At 45.9% G+C, this 21,231-nt stretch overlaps 1 protein-coding gene across 2 annotated transcripts in view; it reads left to right on the top strand.

Moving 5' to 3' along the window:
• The first annotated feature begins 6,014 nt into the window (after positions 1–6,014).
• The window catches only part of LOC105689264 (carbonic anhydrase-related protein 10), a 63,480-nt gene continuing 48,263 nt past the window's right edge, over positions 6,015–21,231 (top strand). Inside the window, exons 1-2 of one of the 2 annotated variants that reach the window (XM_048657837.1) lie at positions 6,015–6,410; positions 6,818–7,232. In XM_048657837.1, the coding sequence (XP_048513794.1) occupies positions 7,178–7,232 (55 nt within the window). In that variant the 5' untranslated portion in view covers positions 6,015–6,410; positions 6,818–7,177. Of the gene's footprint in view, positions 7,233–21,231 lie in introns of both variants that reach the window. The other variant, XM_048657838.1, reaches the window with a different exon arrangement.

Below are 21,231 nucleotides of genomic sequence, written 5' to 3'. Positions count from 1 at the left end.
CGATTATTATATCAAACAGGGTCGGTCGTTCCGACGGCACCGACGGCCGCCCCCGTTCGGTCTCCCCGAAAAATAAGACAGATAAAAACGGTCGGACGAGAAGAGGGGGAGGGAGGGGATATCGTCCCCCCCTCCCTCCCTCCGTCGCGGAGGAACTTCTTATACCTGGCGGATCGCCAATCTCTTGAGCGAAGCTCAAATCACAGAGGGGGCTCGCTAGCCGAGTAACGGCTCAGAATCGTGAATGATTGAATGAGTGCGGGACCCCGACCGATCTGGAAATAGCAACAGCCAATTCCAACCCGATTTCCCAACACCTTCTGGAACGGGTGAAAAAAAATAGAAATAGAAATAGAAAAAAAGAAAAGAAACCAACCAAAGAGAGAAAAGGAAATCAGCCGCATTCAAAACCACCGGGGTTTTCACCGCGCTCGCGTCATTCGGTACATCGATTGGCGAGAACTTATGAAAAAAAAAAAAATTAAACAAAAAATAGAAGGAGCGAAAAAAAGGCGAGTAACAAAAGTGAACGTATACATGACTCCCCCCCCTTGTATATATGTATACCTATTTGTGGAATGTCGATGAACAAAATAATTCGAATCGTTCGGTTATCCGCGTGTACAGCGAGGAGGGTTTTATTTTTTTTTTTTTACTTTTTTACTTTTTTCATTTCACTTGTTCTTCATTCGATTTTTTGTTTTTTCTTTTTTTCTCTATTTTTTTCTCTATTTTTTTTTTTTTTTTTACGAACCGTTGGTCGCGGAGGCGCGAGGGTTCCAACGGCGCCCGAGGCTAAGTGAAAAGTTTGTTTGTTGTACCGTTAGCGACGACTGGGGACGACGAGCGGGGGGGGACGGTCAGGGCTAGAAAAGAGACGCCACCGCGTCTATACAAGTCCGACGACGTACGTAAGGTGAAACCACCCTGTAACGGCGATGTCGCACCACCCGCGCTTCCATTACACAAGCGAACGTACGACACACGTGTACGTGCGCGGTCATAAACGTGTAAAGGACATCAACGGCAGAGCACCGAGAATCTCGCATTGCCGGGAAGACGCTGGCTAAGTACCACCCTCGTTCCGCGCCTCCCCCTTTCTCATCTCGTTCCGCTTCCTTCCGAGCTCCCTCAACTTCTTCCTTTTTTTTTTTTTTTCTTTTTTCTTTTTGTTTTCCACCGAAACGAAACCATCCGCACACAATACCCGGAGATCGAGTTACCGCAACTGCGGAACGCGGAGCGTGTCTCGTGTGTTCGGACGTCGACGGATTTTTGCTCCGAAGAAAAATGAGCAAAAAAAAAAACAGAAGCGAAGGACGGAGGAAAGTGAATGAACCGGAAGCGTCCCGCTCTCCCCGTCCACGTGGACGCTCTCGTCATCGAATAAGGAAACTAACGCGTCTCGGATAGTCGGGGAAAGAAGGAGGACCCGCTGGAGAAGGAGCGGAGCGCGGTGCGGATCTGGAATGCATGTACGCTTCGTGGACAAACGAAACGATATCCGAGCTACGACGGGCGGTTGATGAAGGTTGCCAGAGATCCGAACCTGCAGGTTGGCATTCAATTAATTCTTCGAGTACGACGGTGACTTTCGCACACCCCTCCCCGCCCCGCGAACCCTTCGCTCCTCTCTCTCTCTCTCTCTCTCTCTCTATCTCTCTATTCGACGGGACGCGGTACGTTCCGCATGCGGAGAGATCCGTACCGAAGATAATTGCGCACGCGGCGAGCATATCGCGGACGTTCGATCCCTGCCCGTTTCCCCCCCCCATTGCAGTTTTAGAAAAAACCCTCGCTCTTCGGCGTTTGGACGGCTCTGCAGTTCGCGCGTTGATCTACCGACGTGGTAATCGTCGAGAATGTGATCCAGTCTTTTTGCAAAGAAAAAAACAAAAAAAAACAAAGAAAAAGGACATTTCAGAAAAAAGGGAACATTATCCACCGTTCGATTCGTCGAACGTCCGACGTTTTTATAATCGCAATTTCGGATCACGGATTGAACCAGATGCAAGTGAAACGATCACACCGGGTTTCGCAATATCCTGTTCTACTTTGTCTTATCCACGGTGCGAAGAAGGTGGCGTTAAATTTTAATATCCGGTACTGCCGGGGTATCGACGCGCCCTTTATTAATTCAACAATCGTTCCGAGGTGATTTTGAAAAATAATTCTCAACAAAAAAACGGATCGGCGAGGGTCGGAAAAACACCGTCACCTTTAAGAGAAAACTTGACGCGAGCGGGAAGGAAGGGTACCGTCATCTGGAGTGACGCGGCGAGTGAACTTCGTTCATAATTGAACCCACCGTAAATTCTACCCGAGTACGTAATTTCGTTGGACCGTCCGACCGACCAACTGGAGCTCGTGCGACGCGACCGGACCGAAGAAAGTCCCGAAAGAAAGTGGCGGCCGAAATAAGAGAACGGTAACCAACCGACCGAGAGGGTCAGGGCAGCGAAAACGTAAAATAAGAAGAAAAAAAAATAAAAAAAATGCCCGATGAATTTCAATCGATCGCATTTCAATTGAATTGAATTTAATTAATAGTTTCCACGACGTATATTCCCTGGATCGAAATTATCGCGAGAACGTTATCCCGGCGTTCGAGTCGTTTCGAGTGGAGTACAACGATGCTTCGGAAGCATATTACAATCCGACCGAGTAAAAACGACGTTAGGGACGAACGTAAGGGATGGCTCCGCTCTCGGTCGTAGGTTAAGATAGTACCATAAATCCATGGGTATTCTTATCAGCGCCATTCGAACCCCCCCCCCCTCCCCCGGGCGGCCCCGCCGTCATACGGATCGTTCGAATCCATGTAGGTAAGTAAATAAGTGTACACACGTTCACCCGCCGCACCCCTCGGGGTCCCCAACGTACAAAATGTGTGGGCAAAACGTCGAAAACGCCCGACCACCCACCTTACCCACCTTGCGGGGCGACGCACCTCGGGCGAGGAATTTACCGTCGGTATTTTCGGAGGGGCGTAACGGAGGGGGGTGTTTTTGGGATAGGGGATGGTTTTCCCTACCGTTGTTACGAGACCCCCCCCCCCCCCTCCGACAAACACGACGCCGCCGCCGTCCGTGTGGAGATTAGGCCGCGGACCGGGCCTTTATGGCCGGAGCCGTGAATCCTGCGGTTTATTCTCGAATTTCGGTAGGAGTAGTTTCCCCCTTTCGGGGCCCCCGCCCCCCCGCCCCCCGCCCCATTACCGGGGGAACGTTCTCATAGCGATAACTGCGAGGAGCTTGCAAACGCGAACAAGCGGATGTTATTCGTCGAGTTTTAATGACGCGTTTCGTTTCGACTGACGAGAGAAAAAAAAAAAAAAAAAAAAAAAAGGATAAATTTATCCAACGAGGCTTCGAGGGGGTGAAAACCGAGGGTCGATTCCCGCGCGTACGGGCACGGTGCCTAGTTTCGAAAAAGTATTGAAAAAAAAAGGAAAAAAAAACGCACGACTAGATGTATACGCGTACAGCCGATTAGGGGATGAAATACCCCAACGGCTTCGACCGTTTGGTTTATGTTAGCTGGAATCGCGGCGGGAGATCCGATGGGAAAACAGATTACCCCCCCGTTATAACGGGACGAGTAAACAATCGGTACAGGTATAGCCGTAGGGGTGGTTTATTAAGAAGTCGCGACTCGCAGACTGAGCCGTGTTGCGGAAATTCGTGATCGATGTACCAGTTTCTAAATCGAGGATAAAAGCGCGAAAGAAAGAGGAGGAGTAACCGAGCCATGGGGAGGGTTTTGACACAGAGTGCAAAACGGTATTTGGTAAGCCTCCCCCGTATCGATCGGAAGCGTTCGAAGCGATAATGAAAACTAGAAAGAAGTTGGAAAAAAGAAAAGAAAAAAAAAAAACCAACAAACTGAGGATCTCGCGGTTCGTAGGGATTATTGGTAGGCGTAACGATAGGGAGGGCGTAGGCTGGTCTGTAACCCTTACGGTACACGGGGCTTGATGATCTCGTAATTCACCCGATGCGGCGCTCTTCACCTCGGAGATATTCAAATCGGCGGTACGGGAGGATAAAATAAAGTTGAATAAAGTTGAAGAGGGAAAACGTTAACGGAATGGATTACGACGAAGGCTTATCAGTCGCTCCGTTCCAGACATCACCTGACGACGGGTCTCCGTCAGGGTCCGCGAAAACTTTCGAACTCCTCGTTCGTTTCTAGTTCAAAGTTAGCGAATTTTTTATACGCGCATTAAAATTGAGTAAAAAAATCGGAGTCCGTCTGTAATCGTGAAACCGAACGGAGGATTTTCTCCCGCGAAATTATCGTTGGGCTCGCAAGAGAAAATGTTTCAATATAATTTTCAATCGCAATTACGGTTTTCGCGACGTTTGTGCGATACGAGAAAAAAAAAAACAAAAACAAAAAAACAGACAACAACAACAACGGTGATATGTATTTTACAAAGGGACGTGCAAATAATGCATCGGTAGTAAATTGGACCCCCCGCCAAACAGAACCACAAATTACGATGTGATGTCCGTTGGAAGTGAAAAAGTAAAATGAAAAAAAGTGATATCCAATCACGTGTATATATACTGTACAGGTTTGGTGAAACAAGTAATTTCAATTATCCCACCCACGATCTTCGGCACGCCCTTTCCCCGGGGGGTTAATCGTGGAACTGGTCATTCGCCTACGGGGAGGCCGGGGGGTGGTAGAGGTAAAGGCTTGTTCGGTTTCAGCTGAAACTCTATTTCTATGAACATGAAACGAATTGATCCATCGAATATCAGCAATTACAAGCTATTGAACCGTCGATCCATTTTCGGTACCTACTGTTCACCGCCGCGAATTCAAAACTAATTCTAATTTTTATCCCTCCGTTTTGTTTCCTCGATGTCAATGTTAGATGATTCCGTTCGTTCGTTCGATTAGTCAAATCGCTCTGCGAGAAGATCGGAGAACCGGACGTACGATGGACAAAAAGAAAAAAAAGAAAAAAGGAAATTTGCGCGGTGACGATACGGGAAAACGGAAAGAAAACGACGGTCCGCGTTCGACTCTGTTTTCCCGCGACTGTTCGCTGGAATAGGGACGAGGGGGATGAAAGTGCTAAATTACGGGGGAGGTCGTCAATCCCGCGCCTCCGCTGACTCAACACGTTTAATTACAACCCTTAATCCGTTCATAACAAGCCACCGATTCTCGCTCGTCGTTGCAACCGCGAGGCGAGGCGAGGCGAGGCGAGGCGAAAGCTACCCCCTTTTCAGTTTCATAGCGTTATACCCGGCTGGCGCCCCGTATCCGCGTTGGCTTCTGTGAGTAGCGCCAACGTCGTTGCACACGGGGAGCGAGAGAGAGTGGAATCCCGGAAATAGAGAGATGCGGAAAGCGCCGACCGTCTAGTCTCCGCGAAAGCCTCCCCCTCACCCCCTTCCCTTCCCCCTTCCCTTTCCCTCGGCGTTGCAACAGCCACATTATACTAATTCGCGCGCTGCTAACGCTAACGACCCCTTTGAGGTAATAACTTTTCCCACGCAGCGAGAAACTGCAGTAGCTCCGGGTGCGCCAAACCCCTCAACTGCAAGTTTTGCCTCCGTATTACTCGCGGGATGTGTATCACAGACGCACACACCCTTACGTTTACACGTTTGCGGAGGACACGCGCTACCCGAGGTTTCGGTTTTGATTCCGCTTCAGGATTTCGGGTTCAACTTAGGCTTCGGATTCGGGCTTTACGTCCAATTTCTTGCCCTCCTCGTTCCCGTCGTGTCCGCAAAAGCCGCGCGCGTCGGCCGCAAAGGCCGTCGCCGTCACGGAAGCGCGAATGGGTTTCTCCGCGAACCGCGGTCCGGGGGTGAAAAGTAGGTGCAGGAACCGGGGGGGCAGTGCGAGCACGCCGTTCCTCTATTGCCCAAGTTTCTTATCAAAAGCTTTCCGATGCGCTTGCGCCGTTATTCATTGGTAGGGGATGTCCAAAGTTGGCGTCACTCGACGTAGTGGGGGTACGAAACGTGGTTTCACGCGTACGTTTCATCGAAACGGCGATCAGTGCCCGCCGCAAGCTCCGAAAGCGAAGAGCTTCGCACGATAAGAACCTCCGCTCATTCCCATATGTCGTACGTTCTCACGTCCTGAGTCGCGCGTCGCGCGGGAAAATCATTCGACATTTCGTGCGACTGAAAACACCCCCCTGACCGGGTAAAGTTCGGATCGAACCGATGAAAAAAAACTAATCGCCAAAAATCTAAACAGGTGTCATTTTTTTTTGAGGAGAGAGAAAATAAAAAAAACTTAAAATGTGTCCAAACTACGGATACGAGCACGACTGTTCGGATAATTGTTGGTAAAAAAAAGAAACGGATAACAAATGATCGACCCTTACTCCGAATGAATAAAAAAAAAAAACCACCAAACTCAGAAACCAGTAAAAAGTGAGAACGATATTTAAAACCCGCGGTAAAGGGGAGAAAAATAAAATTAGATTTCCCAAGATTTCGTTGATGTCGTTTGATTTCATTTCCCTGCTCACCAATTATTATCGGTCCGATCCTTGTTCGTTACGAACTGCGGTAATTGATTTCTGAGAAATAAATCGGTCTGCGATTATCTGAGATAGAAAAATTTTTGATCACATTTTCTAGTGGGATTAGAAACGGGTACATTGCATAAAATTATGTAAAATTGAAGACCGCCGTCGAGGCTCGATAAAATCGAAAACCGGTTTCAAAAAATACAAAATTCGTACCGAGTCATTTCGTCTAGCGTTCGTATTCGATGTTACACATGTAAAATTGAAAGAACAACTATAATTAGTCGCATGATTAATGAATGATGATAGATAAGGTGGGCGTGACGACAAAAAAGGATGATTATACCCGCAGCGTCGAATCACCGGAGGCTGGAGATTCGATTGGATTAAAATAGAAACACTCGTTCAAACACCGTCGAGACATTTTTTTTTTTTTTCCCAAACTAGGTATATAAAAACGAAGAATAAAAAATAAATAAATAAAATATCAAACGAATCCAAAAAAAAAGAGCCAAAAGTAATTCAAGCTCCGTCCACCCGCGAGGCGAGAGCAAAAGTGTCCGACGTTCGAAAGGGAGGAGAAGAAAAAACCAACGAAAAAGTAGGGGAGAAGGACGGAAGAGGGACGAAGAGGAGGAGGAAGAAACTGGCTGTAATAAACCCGCTAAAATGTACGGACGGTGGCGATTTCTCTGTCTGCTCAGCGTTTTTGCAGCAATAAACGGTAAGTGTGCTTCGCAACCATAAAAAGGACAAACTAACAGAAAAAACTGAAAAGATAGAAAAAAGAATTTAGGAAAATGGAATACAATTTTTTGTTATCTATCGAACGAGGTATCACGAAAGGACGGAAGAGAATCGACGATATATTTTTTTTTCTCAATATTCTTTTCGACTGCTTAAACTCAACGAAACCGTGAATCCCCCACGCATATGTTCGCGGAGGGTAAGTAGGCATAAGCGTGATCTATATCATACTTATACGTCGCCGAACTCTGATCGGGCGGAATGGTGGGTAGATAGGTAGGTGGGTAGCTAGAAACCCAACCTGAAACCCAACAAAACTTGCTGACGCGCAAAGTTTCGGTTAACAAAGTCTTAAAAAAGAGAAAAAGAAAAAATAAAAAATAGCTCACTCGAATGAAATAAAATAGAAGAGAGGAGAAAATGGCGATAAAAAATTATCTAAAAGAAAGACGAATGCGATAATTGTACGAAATACAAGTAGAATGAGTCTTACGAAGATTTTGAATTCTCCCTCAATTTTTTCTTTCTCTCATAATTGAGCGATACGTGGTCTCATTTGATTCTCATTCACGCGTAAGTACGACGAATGAATAAAAATTAGATCTCACGTCCCGTCTGGAGTACAGAGAGAGAGAGAGAGAGGGAGAGAGCGAAGGGGTTGGGCAAGGGAATGGAAAGAAAAAATAGAAGAGCCAACGGAAAGTGAAAGAAAAAGAAATTGAAATAAATAAATGAAATAAAATGTTTAAAAGAGAAGGAGAAATGAGAAGGGTTTAACGGGACCACGAGTGGGTATATACACACAACGGGATTGCGGGGTGGGGTTAGTGTTGGTACGTTGAAGGTTGAAAAGCTCCCGTTGCCGATGCTGTTCCACTGTCGGATGGTGCCGACGTGCCGGTTGCGCATCCCGTGGCCACCGCGATTTATTAAAAAGATGTTTCAAGGGTCTGGATGAAATCCTTTCATAAATATAAAAGGAAATACTTTTCACGGTATGCGAGAGCGCGGTGCTTCCGGTGCAAATGAAAAAAAGAAAAAAAAGAAATTAAAAAGAAAAAAAACATTAAAAACTAAAAAAAAAAACGAAGAAGGTAAAGTAAACACGGATTATATGCACAGGTGTGCTATGTACGGCGATGTATACATGTGTATAATGTGTGTTTTTTGAGTAGAAATATTACCCCAGTGCATGCTCAGCGCAGCGAGGTCTTCTACTTTTACATACTGTACACATGTAGAGATGTTATCAGCACTTAGCCCCGAATCTCGTAATAAATGAATGGCGAAGATGTAATTAAAAGTTTGTTTTTTTTTCTTCAAAAAAGGTAGTAAAAACCTGCTCGATAAAAGAGACCGAAAGAATTTGAGATCCAAGACTCGGTGAAGTTTGTGAAATTGTTTTTGTACATTTTTTCTTGCCGATGGGATTCGCTAGATCCTTCGATTGGGATTATTTCGTATCATCGTCGGGTGATCTTGGACGTTAAGGGGTAATAATTCCGTATAGGTGGCTGTGAAAATATCCGATGGGATTAGCGAAAGAGGCGCGAATGACCAATAGAAAACGCGCGAAGCAATAAACCGGATATCGAATACCTTCGACCTACGGGGGCGGGCACCCGCCGAGGTACGTCAAGCCCTTGATCCTCGCTTAATCTTACTTTTTCGATAATCCGTCCCCGACCGGTAACTGATATTCTACCTTAATTAAAAGTCATTATCGAGGGGACGCAGAAACACCAGATTCGACTCGAATCGGAGGCGACCGAACGAAAATCAGATGCGTCAAAATGAACGAAATCTATAGCCGATAAGGAACGTAATAGATCTGTGAAAAGGAGAAAAAAAAAAAAAAAAAAACATGGAAAGACTTTTTCTTAGATAAACTCCGCGAGGTTTTAAATAATTTGAGAATGATTAAGAAGGTGACGCGCGAACGGGGTGATGAGTAAAAAAGAAAAAAGAAAAGATCCTCAGAATCTCGATCGGAAATAAAGAATCGCAATTGAAAACTGTGGGATTGTAAGTTCTCCACGGAGTTCGTTTGGTAGTTGCATTCGGTTGACGACAAAGGGGTGAATTTTCCACCTTTTCTTCTTCGTCCGGGGACGAAAGTGGAGGGAAAAAAGAAAAAAAGGGCGGGAACGAGCTATGTTGACATTGCGCAGTGAGAGAAAATGAAGATCCCGTCTCAAAAGGAGCTTTTCACTCGTTAATGCCGGACGCTTGAATAATATTATCACCCTACCGAGATTACTCGAACCGACCCCCCTGCCCTGCAGTAGGCGGCAACGTGCTGCTGAGTATGCAGACTTTATCGAGCAAGAAACCGGGGGCGGAGGGGTCTGTTGGCCTCGCTTTTTCCCCCGCTCGTACTTCTCCTCTTTTTTCAACTCCCCAAACAATTTTTTTTTTTTCTCTTTTTAATCTCAAGTGCAGACGGCGTCTTGGCGTCTTGGCGTCTTGGCGTCTGGGCGTCTGGGCGTTTTCGGCGTCTTTCCTTACACGTTTGCACAGCGAAAATTTTTCGGCTCTTGTACAGTATACATATACACATTATTTCTTCGCCAGACGAAATAACTAAATAAATAAATAAATAAAAATAACTAGAAGAAGAAGAAATAAAAAAGGAGAAAACAAGTGAGCGAGGGGAGAAAAAGTGCTGGCAAAAATAAACGTCTGAGGGGAGGAGGTTTTATGTATCAACCTTCACTGCCACGAGGTGGAGGAGGGTCCCGTATACGTATGAAGGTAAACGTGACCTGCCCGCGTCTGAAGCGTAGGTATATAAAAATGTGAGAGGGTAGGTAGGTAGGTAGGTAGGTGGGTATAAAGTCGACGGGACATCGTCTTCACCGTGGCGTTTATAAAACCGGCAAAGTCAAACTTAACCGGTACGGCGCGATGCCCGGGGGCGGCGGGCGGGTTACGGGAGGTCGGGTTGTACCTACGGATTTAAAGAACTTAGTTCGCAAACAAGCTGGGCAACCCCATTCGCCACCCCGCCAAACTCGACCCGCGGCGCAACAAAGGCCTATTCAAATTCGCAAACTTCTGGAACTCTCCGATGCCTAGCAGACGTTATACTTAACCCCGTGGTTCGGTGAGAAAAGAAAAGGGGGGGAGGGGGGAAGGCGAAGGGGACGAGAAAAAAAAAATTAACGTTAATTGCGAATCGAAAAAAATTACACGCGACATTACGATCGGCGCGATGACGACGACGACGACGACGACGACGACGGAAAAAATATGCAAACCAATGAAAAATATTTGCATAAACTCGTTGAATATCGAAAAAGCTAATTGCCTTTTCTACTTTATGGTATATTTTCCTTTAGAGGAAAAAATTGGAAAATATTATCGATGGGATTTTTAATCGAGAATCGAAAAATTTATACTTCATAAATATGATCGAATACGCTAGACGGTAGTCGCGTACAGTTGCAGGGGCTTCGGAGTATTCGAAAGCTCGGAAATCTCCGTCTCAGCCCCAAAGTACTTATACGTTTCCGTTCTTTTTCTCGATTTTTCGTTATCGACGGAACCTCATGGGTTGCATGTAACTTTTAAGAGGTACTACGCCACCGGTCGGGTCTCCTGCTCCCGAATCCAGTCACGGATATACACAGCCACTCGGCTCCGTGGCGCATCGGAAAACTGAAAAACTTTTCAAAAACAATCCTTGCCTAGTTCGCCAACTTACATCTCTTCGCGGTGTTACAAACGTATCTGACATCATACCCAACGTACCGGATAAACCAAGCGTTTCCGAATTTCAACTTTTTCCTCCTCCGCCCCTCGATTCCCTCAATTTTTCCCATCTGTACCTTACAGTTGCATTCGAACAACTCCGTAGCTCACTCGGATTAACAATTATCCTCGTCGAATAAACAGTCGGCGATAAAAACGGAATTTTTCCACCGATATTCAAATTCAGAGATAACAATTTCCCTATCGGTCGGAAAGAAACGCGCGTATTATTTCATTTTATATTATAATTTTTTATTTTCACTCTCATTCGTTCTCCGCGTGGCGTTAGTTTACCGGTCCCGCAGCATCCAACGGCAGCAGCTTGGGTGCGACGAGATTGGCGGCGGGGGTGTACGGTGATGACTGATGAGATTAACGGGGGGGGGGGGAGGCGGGCGTCGTCGCGAATCCGGTGCAAAAATCCAGCGTAGCGTAACGTATATATAGAGACTCGCGTCAGCGTCGCCCGTCTCGCGGTAGGTATATATACGTATATAACTCCACGCTCGGGGATGAATAAGAAAATAGCGGAAAAAGAAAATTTACGACATTAATTATTTTGCCGCTCTTCCTCCCCCTTGTTTTTTTCTCTACTTTCCCTCCCCCCTCCTGCCGAAGCGCGAGATGACCGCACCGCCGGGCAACCGCAAGAATATCGCACAAAAGAGGCAGGGAAGCTCGAGCTTATAACGAGAGGAATCTCTCGTGTTGTGGTCTGCGATTTTTTTTTTGTTCTTTCTTTTTTTTTTTTTCTTAGACAATCGCGAGTGATAAGTAAACCGTCGTATTTTCTCTCTCCGTCTCTCCGTCTCTCCTTTTTTTTTTTTCGCGTCCTTTCTCCCGGCGGAAAGAAAATAGAAAATATTTATACAGATATTATATTTTCACGTACGTCGAATATAAGGGATGAAAAAAAAGAGACGAGGCGAGTGAGAGAGGAATCGGGGGAAGAATACGCGAGAGAAGAGGACGAAGTCTTTATAAACTCACGCTCGATTGACGAGAGTGTACGACGCGGTGCTGCGGTTTGTCTGTTTCAGGGAGGGGTTTGAAGAGAGAGAGAGATATAGGTACGGCAATTGAGGGGATGGCGGTGGTTTAGGTAGGTAGGTAGGTAGGCAGGGATCGCTTCGTGTCTCTCAGGCTTGAAATGGTTTTGGTGAAAGGAAACTGCCGAGGGGCAGAAAGAACAAGGGCCGCGTATACCTATATAACGTACGAGGGGCTCGGTTAGCTTCTGAGCAGGAGATGTATACACGCGAAATGTAGTAGTTGGATAAAGAGGGTAGAGAAATGAAAGTACGTAAGGGGGGGAGGGAGTCTTGCAACGGGCCGATCTGCAGACAGTCGAAAAGACGAGCGGGAGAGAAGTAGAAGTTTCTCTAGTAGGACGAGATAACGTACGAAAATTTCATTACACTCGAAAGGTGATAAGGCGAACTCCGAGTTCATTATTGAAACGAAATTTGACGAGTTCAGGGGAGCTTTGTCTCGGAATCAAGGGAAAACCCGTGTCTCGTTGGTAATCTCCTTCCCATCCTCCCCCTCTACGACGTGGGGGTTTACCGGGAGTTGATAAACGAAAATTGTATACACACAGCAAACACATTCCCTCTCAGACGTCTGAGCGGTGATTTTAACCAAACGTTAATTACGAAATAAGAATTAATACGGGAATCGTAAATTCATTGCGCATGGAACGAGAGGGGGGAGGGAGGGGGGGGTTGAAGCCGAGTTCGAGGAGTTAAATAATAAAATGGAAATGACGGAGCGTTGTCAAGAATAATATTCTATATAAGGGAAGCGATGCCGACCACGTGGGTGCCGAGGATACGTGCGCAGAATTAGGCGTTTGAAACCGGCCGAATTGCTTTTGCCAAACTTTGGATTGGCTGCTCCCCTCTGTAACCTCTGCACGAACAGGTACCGACGCCACGTACACGAATCAAGATTGCCACCATCTACCTCTGCCTCCACTTCCACTTCCACTTCCACTTCCACTTCAACCTCCATCTTCATCTCCACCCTCGCCAACCAGTTTCAACTTAGGAGAGGGTGACACCGGAGAGAGAAAGACGAAGAGAAAGAGGGAGGGAGGGAGGGAGGGAGGGAGGGAGAGCGGAACGACCGAACTCCCCGGGTACGACGTGCATTCGCTGCTATTCTCGTGTATATATATATAAACGCGAGCTTCATATTTATGGGAAAAAGAGAGGAAAATGAAAAATACCCCTAAGCGCTTGTTGAAATCCGACGACGACGACGACGACGACAAGTACCATGGGGTGAGGATGCTGGAATTCCGTCGAGTAGTTAACAGCTCTATATTAAAGTGTGAACCGAAGTGAGCAGCCAACGGGTAAACAGAAGCAGCAGATGAAATAAAAAACGTAAAAAAAAAAAACAAAAAGTAAAGAAAGGAAAAAGTGAAAAGTAAAAAGGGGAAAGCGAGAGGGAAGAGCGATGGAAATAGAGCGATACGACCGTTGTTGGAAACGGATAGACGCGGGACAAAGAAGTCCGTCCCAAAGGAGGTTGAAAAAAAATCGAGGGTGTTAATTTCTTCATTTCATTTTCCACGTACGACCCTCTAAAAAGCTGCCGCAGTTACGCCGGATTTTATATATATGTATTTTCTTTTTTTTTTCTTTTTTTTCTACCAGCTGCACAATCGTGGCCGGAACTGCAGCGGTTTTTTTAGACGACGTCGTCGGTGTTTTCATACACCCAAGAATATTACGACGCCTTCCTCTTTTTTTCCCCCCACCCCATTTTTATTCATTTTTCAAGTATTCATTTTTTCCTATTTTTCATTCCTGTTGCTGCCGCCGCTACTTGCTGCGGTCTCTACGTGTACCGTTGAAAATTGTGTACGACGAATAAAAATGCCTGGGAAATAATCGCGTAGCTTTTACGCGTGGCGGGAAAATAAAGAACGGTGAAAATAAAGGGAATGCAAAAAATCGAATCGAATAAAATAAATTAAAATGAACAAAAAAAAAATAGAAAAATAGAAAAACGAATGAAATCAAAAGGCGGGACGCGAGGTGGAGCGTATAAAATAGCGAAACATTCGAAAGAATATTTTACGTAAAATGGTACGCAAGATCGTACGAAAAATATATGCACACGATATAAGCGCAATAAGCGAGTAAGGTTCGTGCCTAGGATATAATGATACGAGTCGGTCCACTACCCCCTGCAGACGGCAACTTGTAATCCGCGATCTAATTTCTCCGTGTACCACGTCTACGTTGTACACGGGTTATATTATATGCATGTAAGGTAGATGCATTATTGGCATATACTTTGGCGCGTGTACATAGAGACACAGTTAATGTACGTAGCAAGACTTTCGACTGCTGGAATAACCACTTAAACTTCGGCACGAACGCGAGCGCTCCCTGACTTCGGTGATGGGAAACCGTAAAGTGAGGTTATGTGGACATGCATTAAACGCATACACCGATATCTATGCCGGAAATGTTCCGAAACGCGATGAAAAAAAATTAAAATCACGAATAACGGGCGACTACGTTCGATTTTCCACATCAAGCGTCAATTCGAAAATCGAATTGCAGATCTGCTGTAAATTTATATTTATGTAGTCTGTATATAGGGTGACCATATAGAACGACACGTTTATACGTATATAGTGAGCAAGTATGCCGTTCGGCGCTCTCAGAGTTTGAAGAAAATATAATTGGAATATCTTTGTAAAGGATGGTTGGTAGCACCCGGAGCTTATCTCCATTTTTCTATCCCGTGGTGCCCGCACCTCTCTATTACTTTATTCCTCCCTTCGCCACCCTGCGCCCCCCCGCCATCCACCCTGGTCGCTATTCCTGTTTCGCGACAATTTTTTCCCGTTTTTTTTCTTTTACATTCTCTCTTTTTTTTTATTTTATTTTTTTTTTTTTTGCCCACGCTTCTTTCACCATTACGGAATGTTTCCACGGTGTGATTTACGAAGCTCGTCGACATATTTTATAACAGTACATTTACTAATTCAGCATCAACGCTCTGCGGAATGAGAGAGATGTAGGTGGAGTGCTAGTTGTCACTTTTTACATTTTAAGCTGACGCCGTTATATTACCCACCCCGTATAATAATCGCGAGTCTTTCAAACGATACGAAATAATTTAGAGGTGAACAAAAAAAAAAAAAAAGGAATTATTTCTTCATCGCTTTCAGTGTAAAGACCCCAATCCATTTATTTATTATTTTTTTTTTCCACCCCCGTACCGTGCAAATAAACCATATAATTTCGGACAATTCGGCCATTGTGTGCGGTAAACGAAATGAAAAAGAGAGAAGATGAAAAAAATTGAACAGTTATTTTTTTCGTTGTTTGAATTTTTTTTCTTTTTTCTTTTACTTTTTTTATTTTTTTCTCTTCACCCCCGTCAATCTGTCCCTCCGTTTCACGTGGTTCGGTATTCTATAGGCGGTTGTGGACGAAGGTTTGTGTGTTACGAACGATATGTGGAACCGAGTCGCTTGTTATCTGCAGTCCGCTGCGTTGGATTCAGTTTTCCCCGGTTTCGTTATACATTAGCTCGTGAAATCGGGTTTGTTGTTTATAAATCGTTGTTATTTTGTTCCCTTTTTATTTATTTTTTCGTTCGGTTTATATCCCGTTTTATTTTCCACCGTCAGAGTGTAGGTATTTATTTTTATCTTTGTTTCGAACGTCACGGCGCGTCTACCGTCACGTCAAGTACACTATACCACCTCATAACGTATCCGCAAGTTTTTGAAAAAGAGTTGGAAAAAAAAAATAGAAAAAAAAAAATAGAGAAAAAAAAATCGAGAACCGCAGCGAGAAGGGGTATTATATAAGCATAACAATAAAATCGGTGTGTATTACGTGCGTTCGCCACAATTCAAACATGGGCGAACAAACGATATTGAATCGAATAAAATAAAAACGAAATTAAAATAAATGTAAAACAATCAAACCGTGTGATATATAATATTAATTAGCAAAGTTTCGAACATGTTATTGTTCGCCAAAGAGGAGAGAAAATAAAATAAATAACGGAGGGTAAAGCTGATTAAATGAAATCCCCTCGCTCCGCTGCCGCCCGTTTCCCGGTAAAACTAAACACCCGTACAGACGGCACGCGTGGATGAAAATCATCCCCTACGATTCGGAGAAACTCACTGTCAGCCTAGAATATTGGTACGAAACCGATGGGTACACATAGCCTGTACCTATGTACCGTGTACCTATGTACCTGTCTACCTTCACCTGTACCGGGGGGGGGGGGGGGAGGGGGGTTACCGTTACCGTTACCGTTACCACCGGGTCGCGGTGGTAACTAGATTCGCGCGGTTAAAACTTTTACGAATATTCGCGCATGTATAATTGAAACATATTTCACAGTGGCATTGCAAAGTAACCGAATATCCAACGTTGTGTATAGCGTACACGCATATATACGCGCACACAATCGCGCTCAAATCCACGTGTTATTTCGCGCGAGTGTGTATTTTCTAGTTTATATAATATTCTCACTATACACAACGTGAATACGTGAACCACAGTCAGCGAGTGCGGAAACCTTTTCCGCTCGTACGTTTTAAACTATCTGAATAATAAATACATTCCCTCCCCTTTGGCATTTTCCACCGCTCCGTGATTCCGAACACCCCGTAACACACGCGCGCCTCTACCCCTCCCCCTCACCTGACTGACCTACCGCCGGGTATTATGGCCCGGGCGGCCGTAGCTAAACAGAAGTCAAATAATGAGACGTGGGTATAATTTGAGAGTTTCGTTGGGTCCGGTCGCCTAGCTTTTCACCCCCTTCCTGTCACCCCACCTCCCCACCTCCCCCCCCTATTTTCTCGGCACCGTTGCAAAGCTGCAAAGCTTAATCCCGTCGAGTCTCGGGGTTTTCTCCACCCCCCCCTCGATCCCCGATCCCCCTTCGTCCCGCTCAAAACCACCCTTACCGAAAACTGGAAAGCGCGTCGCGCTGAAAGCCCGCGGCTTGAAAAGCTCCAGCCGTATAGAATATATATATATATATCTATGTAATACGTACGGTGTAAGTGTACAATCGCCCGGGGTGTGTATAAAAGCGACTTTTGGAAGGGTGGCGGCGGCGGCGGCGGCGGTGGTGGTGGACCGTAGTTACAACTAGAACCGTTATAATTGCGTCGTCGAGTCATAAGTTTCTCCCTAAAATTGCTCTTCGCGCGCTTCGCACTTGAATTTTATCAAGCGGAAAGAACGTGAGTTTTTTTTCTTCTGTTTTTTTTTTCTTCTTCTCTCTAAAAATAGAAGAAAAAGAAAATTTCGAGCAAATCTCAAACGACGGGGAAATCTGTAACGGGAGAAGGAAATAAAAAAAAAACCCGTCCGTCCGACAATGACCGTAGGGGGGTTGTTCGCGGGTGGGTGAAAATCGTCGAGCAAATTTATTTCCGATTCAACCCCGAAAGAAAGTTGACGAAAGAAAGTTGACGAAGAATACCGAGCGTTGAGTGAGGCAAGAATTACATGAGGTACGCGGAACAACCCCTAAAAACCATCCGTGAACAATGCGAAGAAGAAAAGGCAGAGATTTCATTTTTCTTCTTATACACGTCTCTGTCCCGTCGATAGATTTATTACCATCCGACGTCTCGCTTTTGTAGAGATTCGTGAAAGCTCGGGGGCGGGGGGGAGGGCGAATACCCGCGGCGCGTTGACGCTCCGCAAATTTTTAAGTCGCCGCGCGGATCACTCGCGGTACTTGGGAATAAATAAAAATGAAGCCACTTCGACGTTCGTTACCGCGAACTGTATCTCGACGAGAGAAAAAAAAAAAGTCCTCCGAAGATACCTCGACCGTGAGTAACGACGTCGTCCGAGAACACGTATAATTATTTACGTGCATTGTGTACAATTCGCAAGAAAATCCTTCCTCGACTAATTATCATTTTAACGTACAGTTCCGTCGATTGGATTTCGCTAATTAACGACGACTCGAAAAAGTCAAAAGACCTCTAAGTTAGCCAACCGCAAAAATTCTCCCTCCCCAAATACTCCGACGTATACGAACGTAATTTTTGGGGAGGATCGTAGGTCGACCCTTATCCCCTCCCCCGTCTACGCGGATTTTTCAACGCCCGTGCTTTCGAGCCGATGTTAAAATTGTGAGAATCAACACTCGAGTAGGAAAACTCAAAGTGTGATCCTCGGAGGATCTTCAGCGGACTGAAGAGCTCCGCGGAGAGTGCTCTTCAACGTTTTCAACCGTCGCACCTCTTCCCGCGCTCACCCTCCTCCCCCTTCCCCCCTTCCTCGCCACCCCCGACCCCCCTAACCCTCCCCCTTTGTCGAGGGGGGCTTCGTATTAAACCGGCACGACGTCATTTGAACAATAAGCGCGTCACTCAGCGAACGTTATTAGTTTCCTCGCAAACAATTAGCAGTACCTACACGGACTCATAGACGAGAGTCTCTCTCCCACGACTCGTTTCACGTTGACGAATAAAGGGATACCGCTACGGGGTAGGTAAGGAGAGGCGGAGTGGGGGTTGAAGTATAAGGCAAAGGATTCAAAGGGATTGGGTATGGGGCGGGAAAATAGTTTGCGGTAATATCGCGTCGCGGTCAAAGTAGACGTGTATACGTATGAAGTGGGCTGGAGTTTGTTCGATGCGTTAAAACCACCACCCTTCGTCCCTCGAGTCTCACGACCTCCGCGCTACCCTAAAATTTTAAAGGGTCCGAATACCTTTTACCCTCTCTGTCGCGCTCTCGCTCTTTTTCTTTCTTTCTTTCTTTCTTTACGCAGCGAATTCGCAGTTTAAACGGAAGTCGCAACAACGAAAAAAAATTCAATAAAATAAAATAAATAAGGATAACGGATGGAAAAATGAACGCGAACGAAAAGAAGAGAAAAAAAAAAAAAACCGAACAAACTAAATACTCCCTATCGCTTACATACTCTTCGCTAGACTGCCGCGCATTTATGTACGTATACCCATATGTACGTAGTAGTACATACGAACTCGTAGAAATATACTACCGTTAATATACGACGTGCAACGGTTCTGTATCCAGTCGCGAACAAAAATTCATGCTAGAGAAACGCGCGAGCTTTTAAATCCATCCTTGGAAAAGTAAAAAAGAAAAAAAAAAAAAACCTACGTACATACACGCAAATTTTCATACGACTATGTTCGCGAATACGATGGAAAATAGTGGAGAAGCAAATATTCCACGACGATTATAAAGTCATCTAGCTACCCTTATTTTTCACCGGGCGAGTTTTGCACCCCCTGTATTTTCGGGGCAACCTTCTTACGTTTTTCGGCGGGGGGGGGGATGAAATAACACTCGGTAGATATAAACGCGCGTCCATCAGCTACGGTATTTCGGTGTATCGAAGTGTGGCGTCTCCCCGCGTTGCATACGGTGTGCACACCCCGTATACCTAGGTATAAATTTATATATATATATATATATGTATATGTATACATATATATACACGTACATATGGGTTACGTATATATAATGTATAACTCTGAGGTTCTCTTCCAGAGAGCAAATGGCGCGCACATCCGTGAGTTGCCAGCTCGCCGACGCCAACGTCGACGTCGCTAAGTTATCGCTACCGGAAGAACCCTTGCCAGAGAGATCCAGCGACTAGCTCCCCCCCCCCCCCCCCCCCTCGTTCCTCCCGTTGCATCCCTACGGTATACGGTGTAACACGGGGTACATATATATCCAGCGACTCAACCCCCTCCAATTCCTTCCGCTGCTTTCCAGATACCTGCATGGCAGATTGCAGAGCCACCGCTAAACGGGAAAACTCATCGCTGTGACAACGACGAATATAAATAGATGGAAGAGAGCGTTGGCTGAGCAGAGACAAGAAAAAATGAGAAAAAAAAAAAATAATAACGGGAAAAAAAAAGGGAGACGAACATATTTAACCCTAAAACCGTACAGAGTTCGTGCTCCGCGGGATGCATCGGTGTTGAGAGACTCGTGGGGGAAAAAAAAAGAATGTATATAAATTTTCGAACGGGTAAAGAAAAAATTTATGCGCTGTGTACACGGAGAGCTGTAGAGAGGAGGGAACTGTGTTGACGAAAAAAAACAAAAAAAAAAAAAAGACTTGCATCGGGGATGACGTGGGGAAAAAAAAAAAAATTCTTTCGTACAATACGTACCGATTTGCGAAAATTGTCCGTATAATCCATTTACAGTATCTCCGACGGAACGAACGGCAGCCAGCCCCAGAGAATCAGCGGTAGCATCAACGGTTATCTACTGCCCCCTTCATCCGTGTTCATCCCTTCATCCCGTCGTTCCCTTCGTCCCCGCGCGGATGTCGGTTCGGGTATAGCTGGAAGTACACGGGGGGGGGTTAGTATAGAGGTGAGAACGGTAGGAACAGGAGGAGGAGGAGGAGGTGGAGGGGCTTAGCATTCAAATGGCGGCAATTTGCAGCAGGTGATAAAGGTGATAAAGGTGACACACAGTGGTTGCAGGCCGGGTAACCCCCTACCGAAGCCCACTCAGCCTCCCCCCCCCACCCTCCCCCCGTTCCAAACCCTCAGCGGCAGGGGTAGCGGCGTGGCTATTGCCGACGGGCCACCCACCGAGGTGCTAAGCTTCTAAATAGCTACCCCTTCACCGTAGAGAGCCTGTTAGCTATACGACTGAACCACCGAGAGCGATGGCTCGGAACCACCCTCAATTATTTCACCCTACAGTTCAAGGTCCGGACCTCCTTCGCTCCTATTTGGAACCCGACGATCGTCACCCGCGCTTTTCGGCGTCGGGCGAAGCAGAGCGATCGAGGCTTCCGTCGATCGATTATCGAAATCGGAAGTGATGAGGACTTGGTATTTCTTATTCCGTAATCGTTGGTTTGGGGCGTTTCGAGCGCGGCTCGTATCCCGGCTTCTTCGCACTCGAAAGATCGGGATACATCCGGCTGATCTCTCTTGTACGTTGTTAGATACCGGAGAACGTTATACCAACCCCTCGCTACATCCGACGCGGGCTAATACCGCCTAAGTCCCCGTTGCAACGGTTACCCCCCTGCCCCACGCCATTCGAGCGTCTCGTGTATCGGAAAACAATTCGCTGTCTGGTAGCTAACTACATAGGTATATTCGTACCCCCGTATGTACGTACGTACGTCGCTATACCAATCCGCTTTCTACCCTGGCCGTTATACCTCTACGTAACCCGTAATATACATATACG

Source organism: Athalia rosae, chromosome 7, assembly GCF_917208135.1.
Source record: "Athalia rosae chromosome 7, iyAthRosa1.1, whole genome shotgun sequence".
Taxonomy (NCBI): domain Eukaryota; kingdom Metazoa; phylum Arthropoda; class Insecta; order Hymenoptera; family Athaliidae; genus Athalia; species Athalia rosae.
The sequence above is the reverse complement of the archived record's forward strand: the minus strand, read 5'-3'. Positions and strand labels throughout refer to the sequence as shown.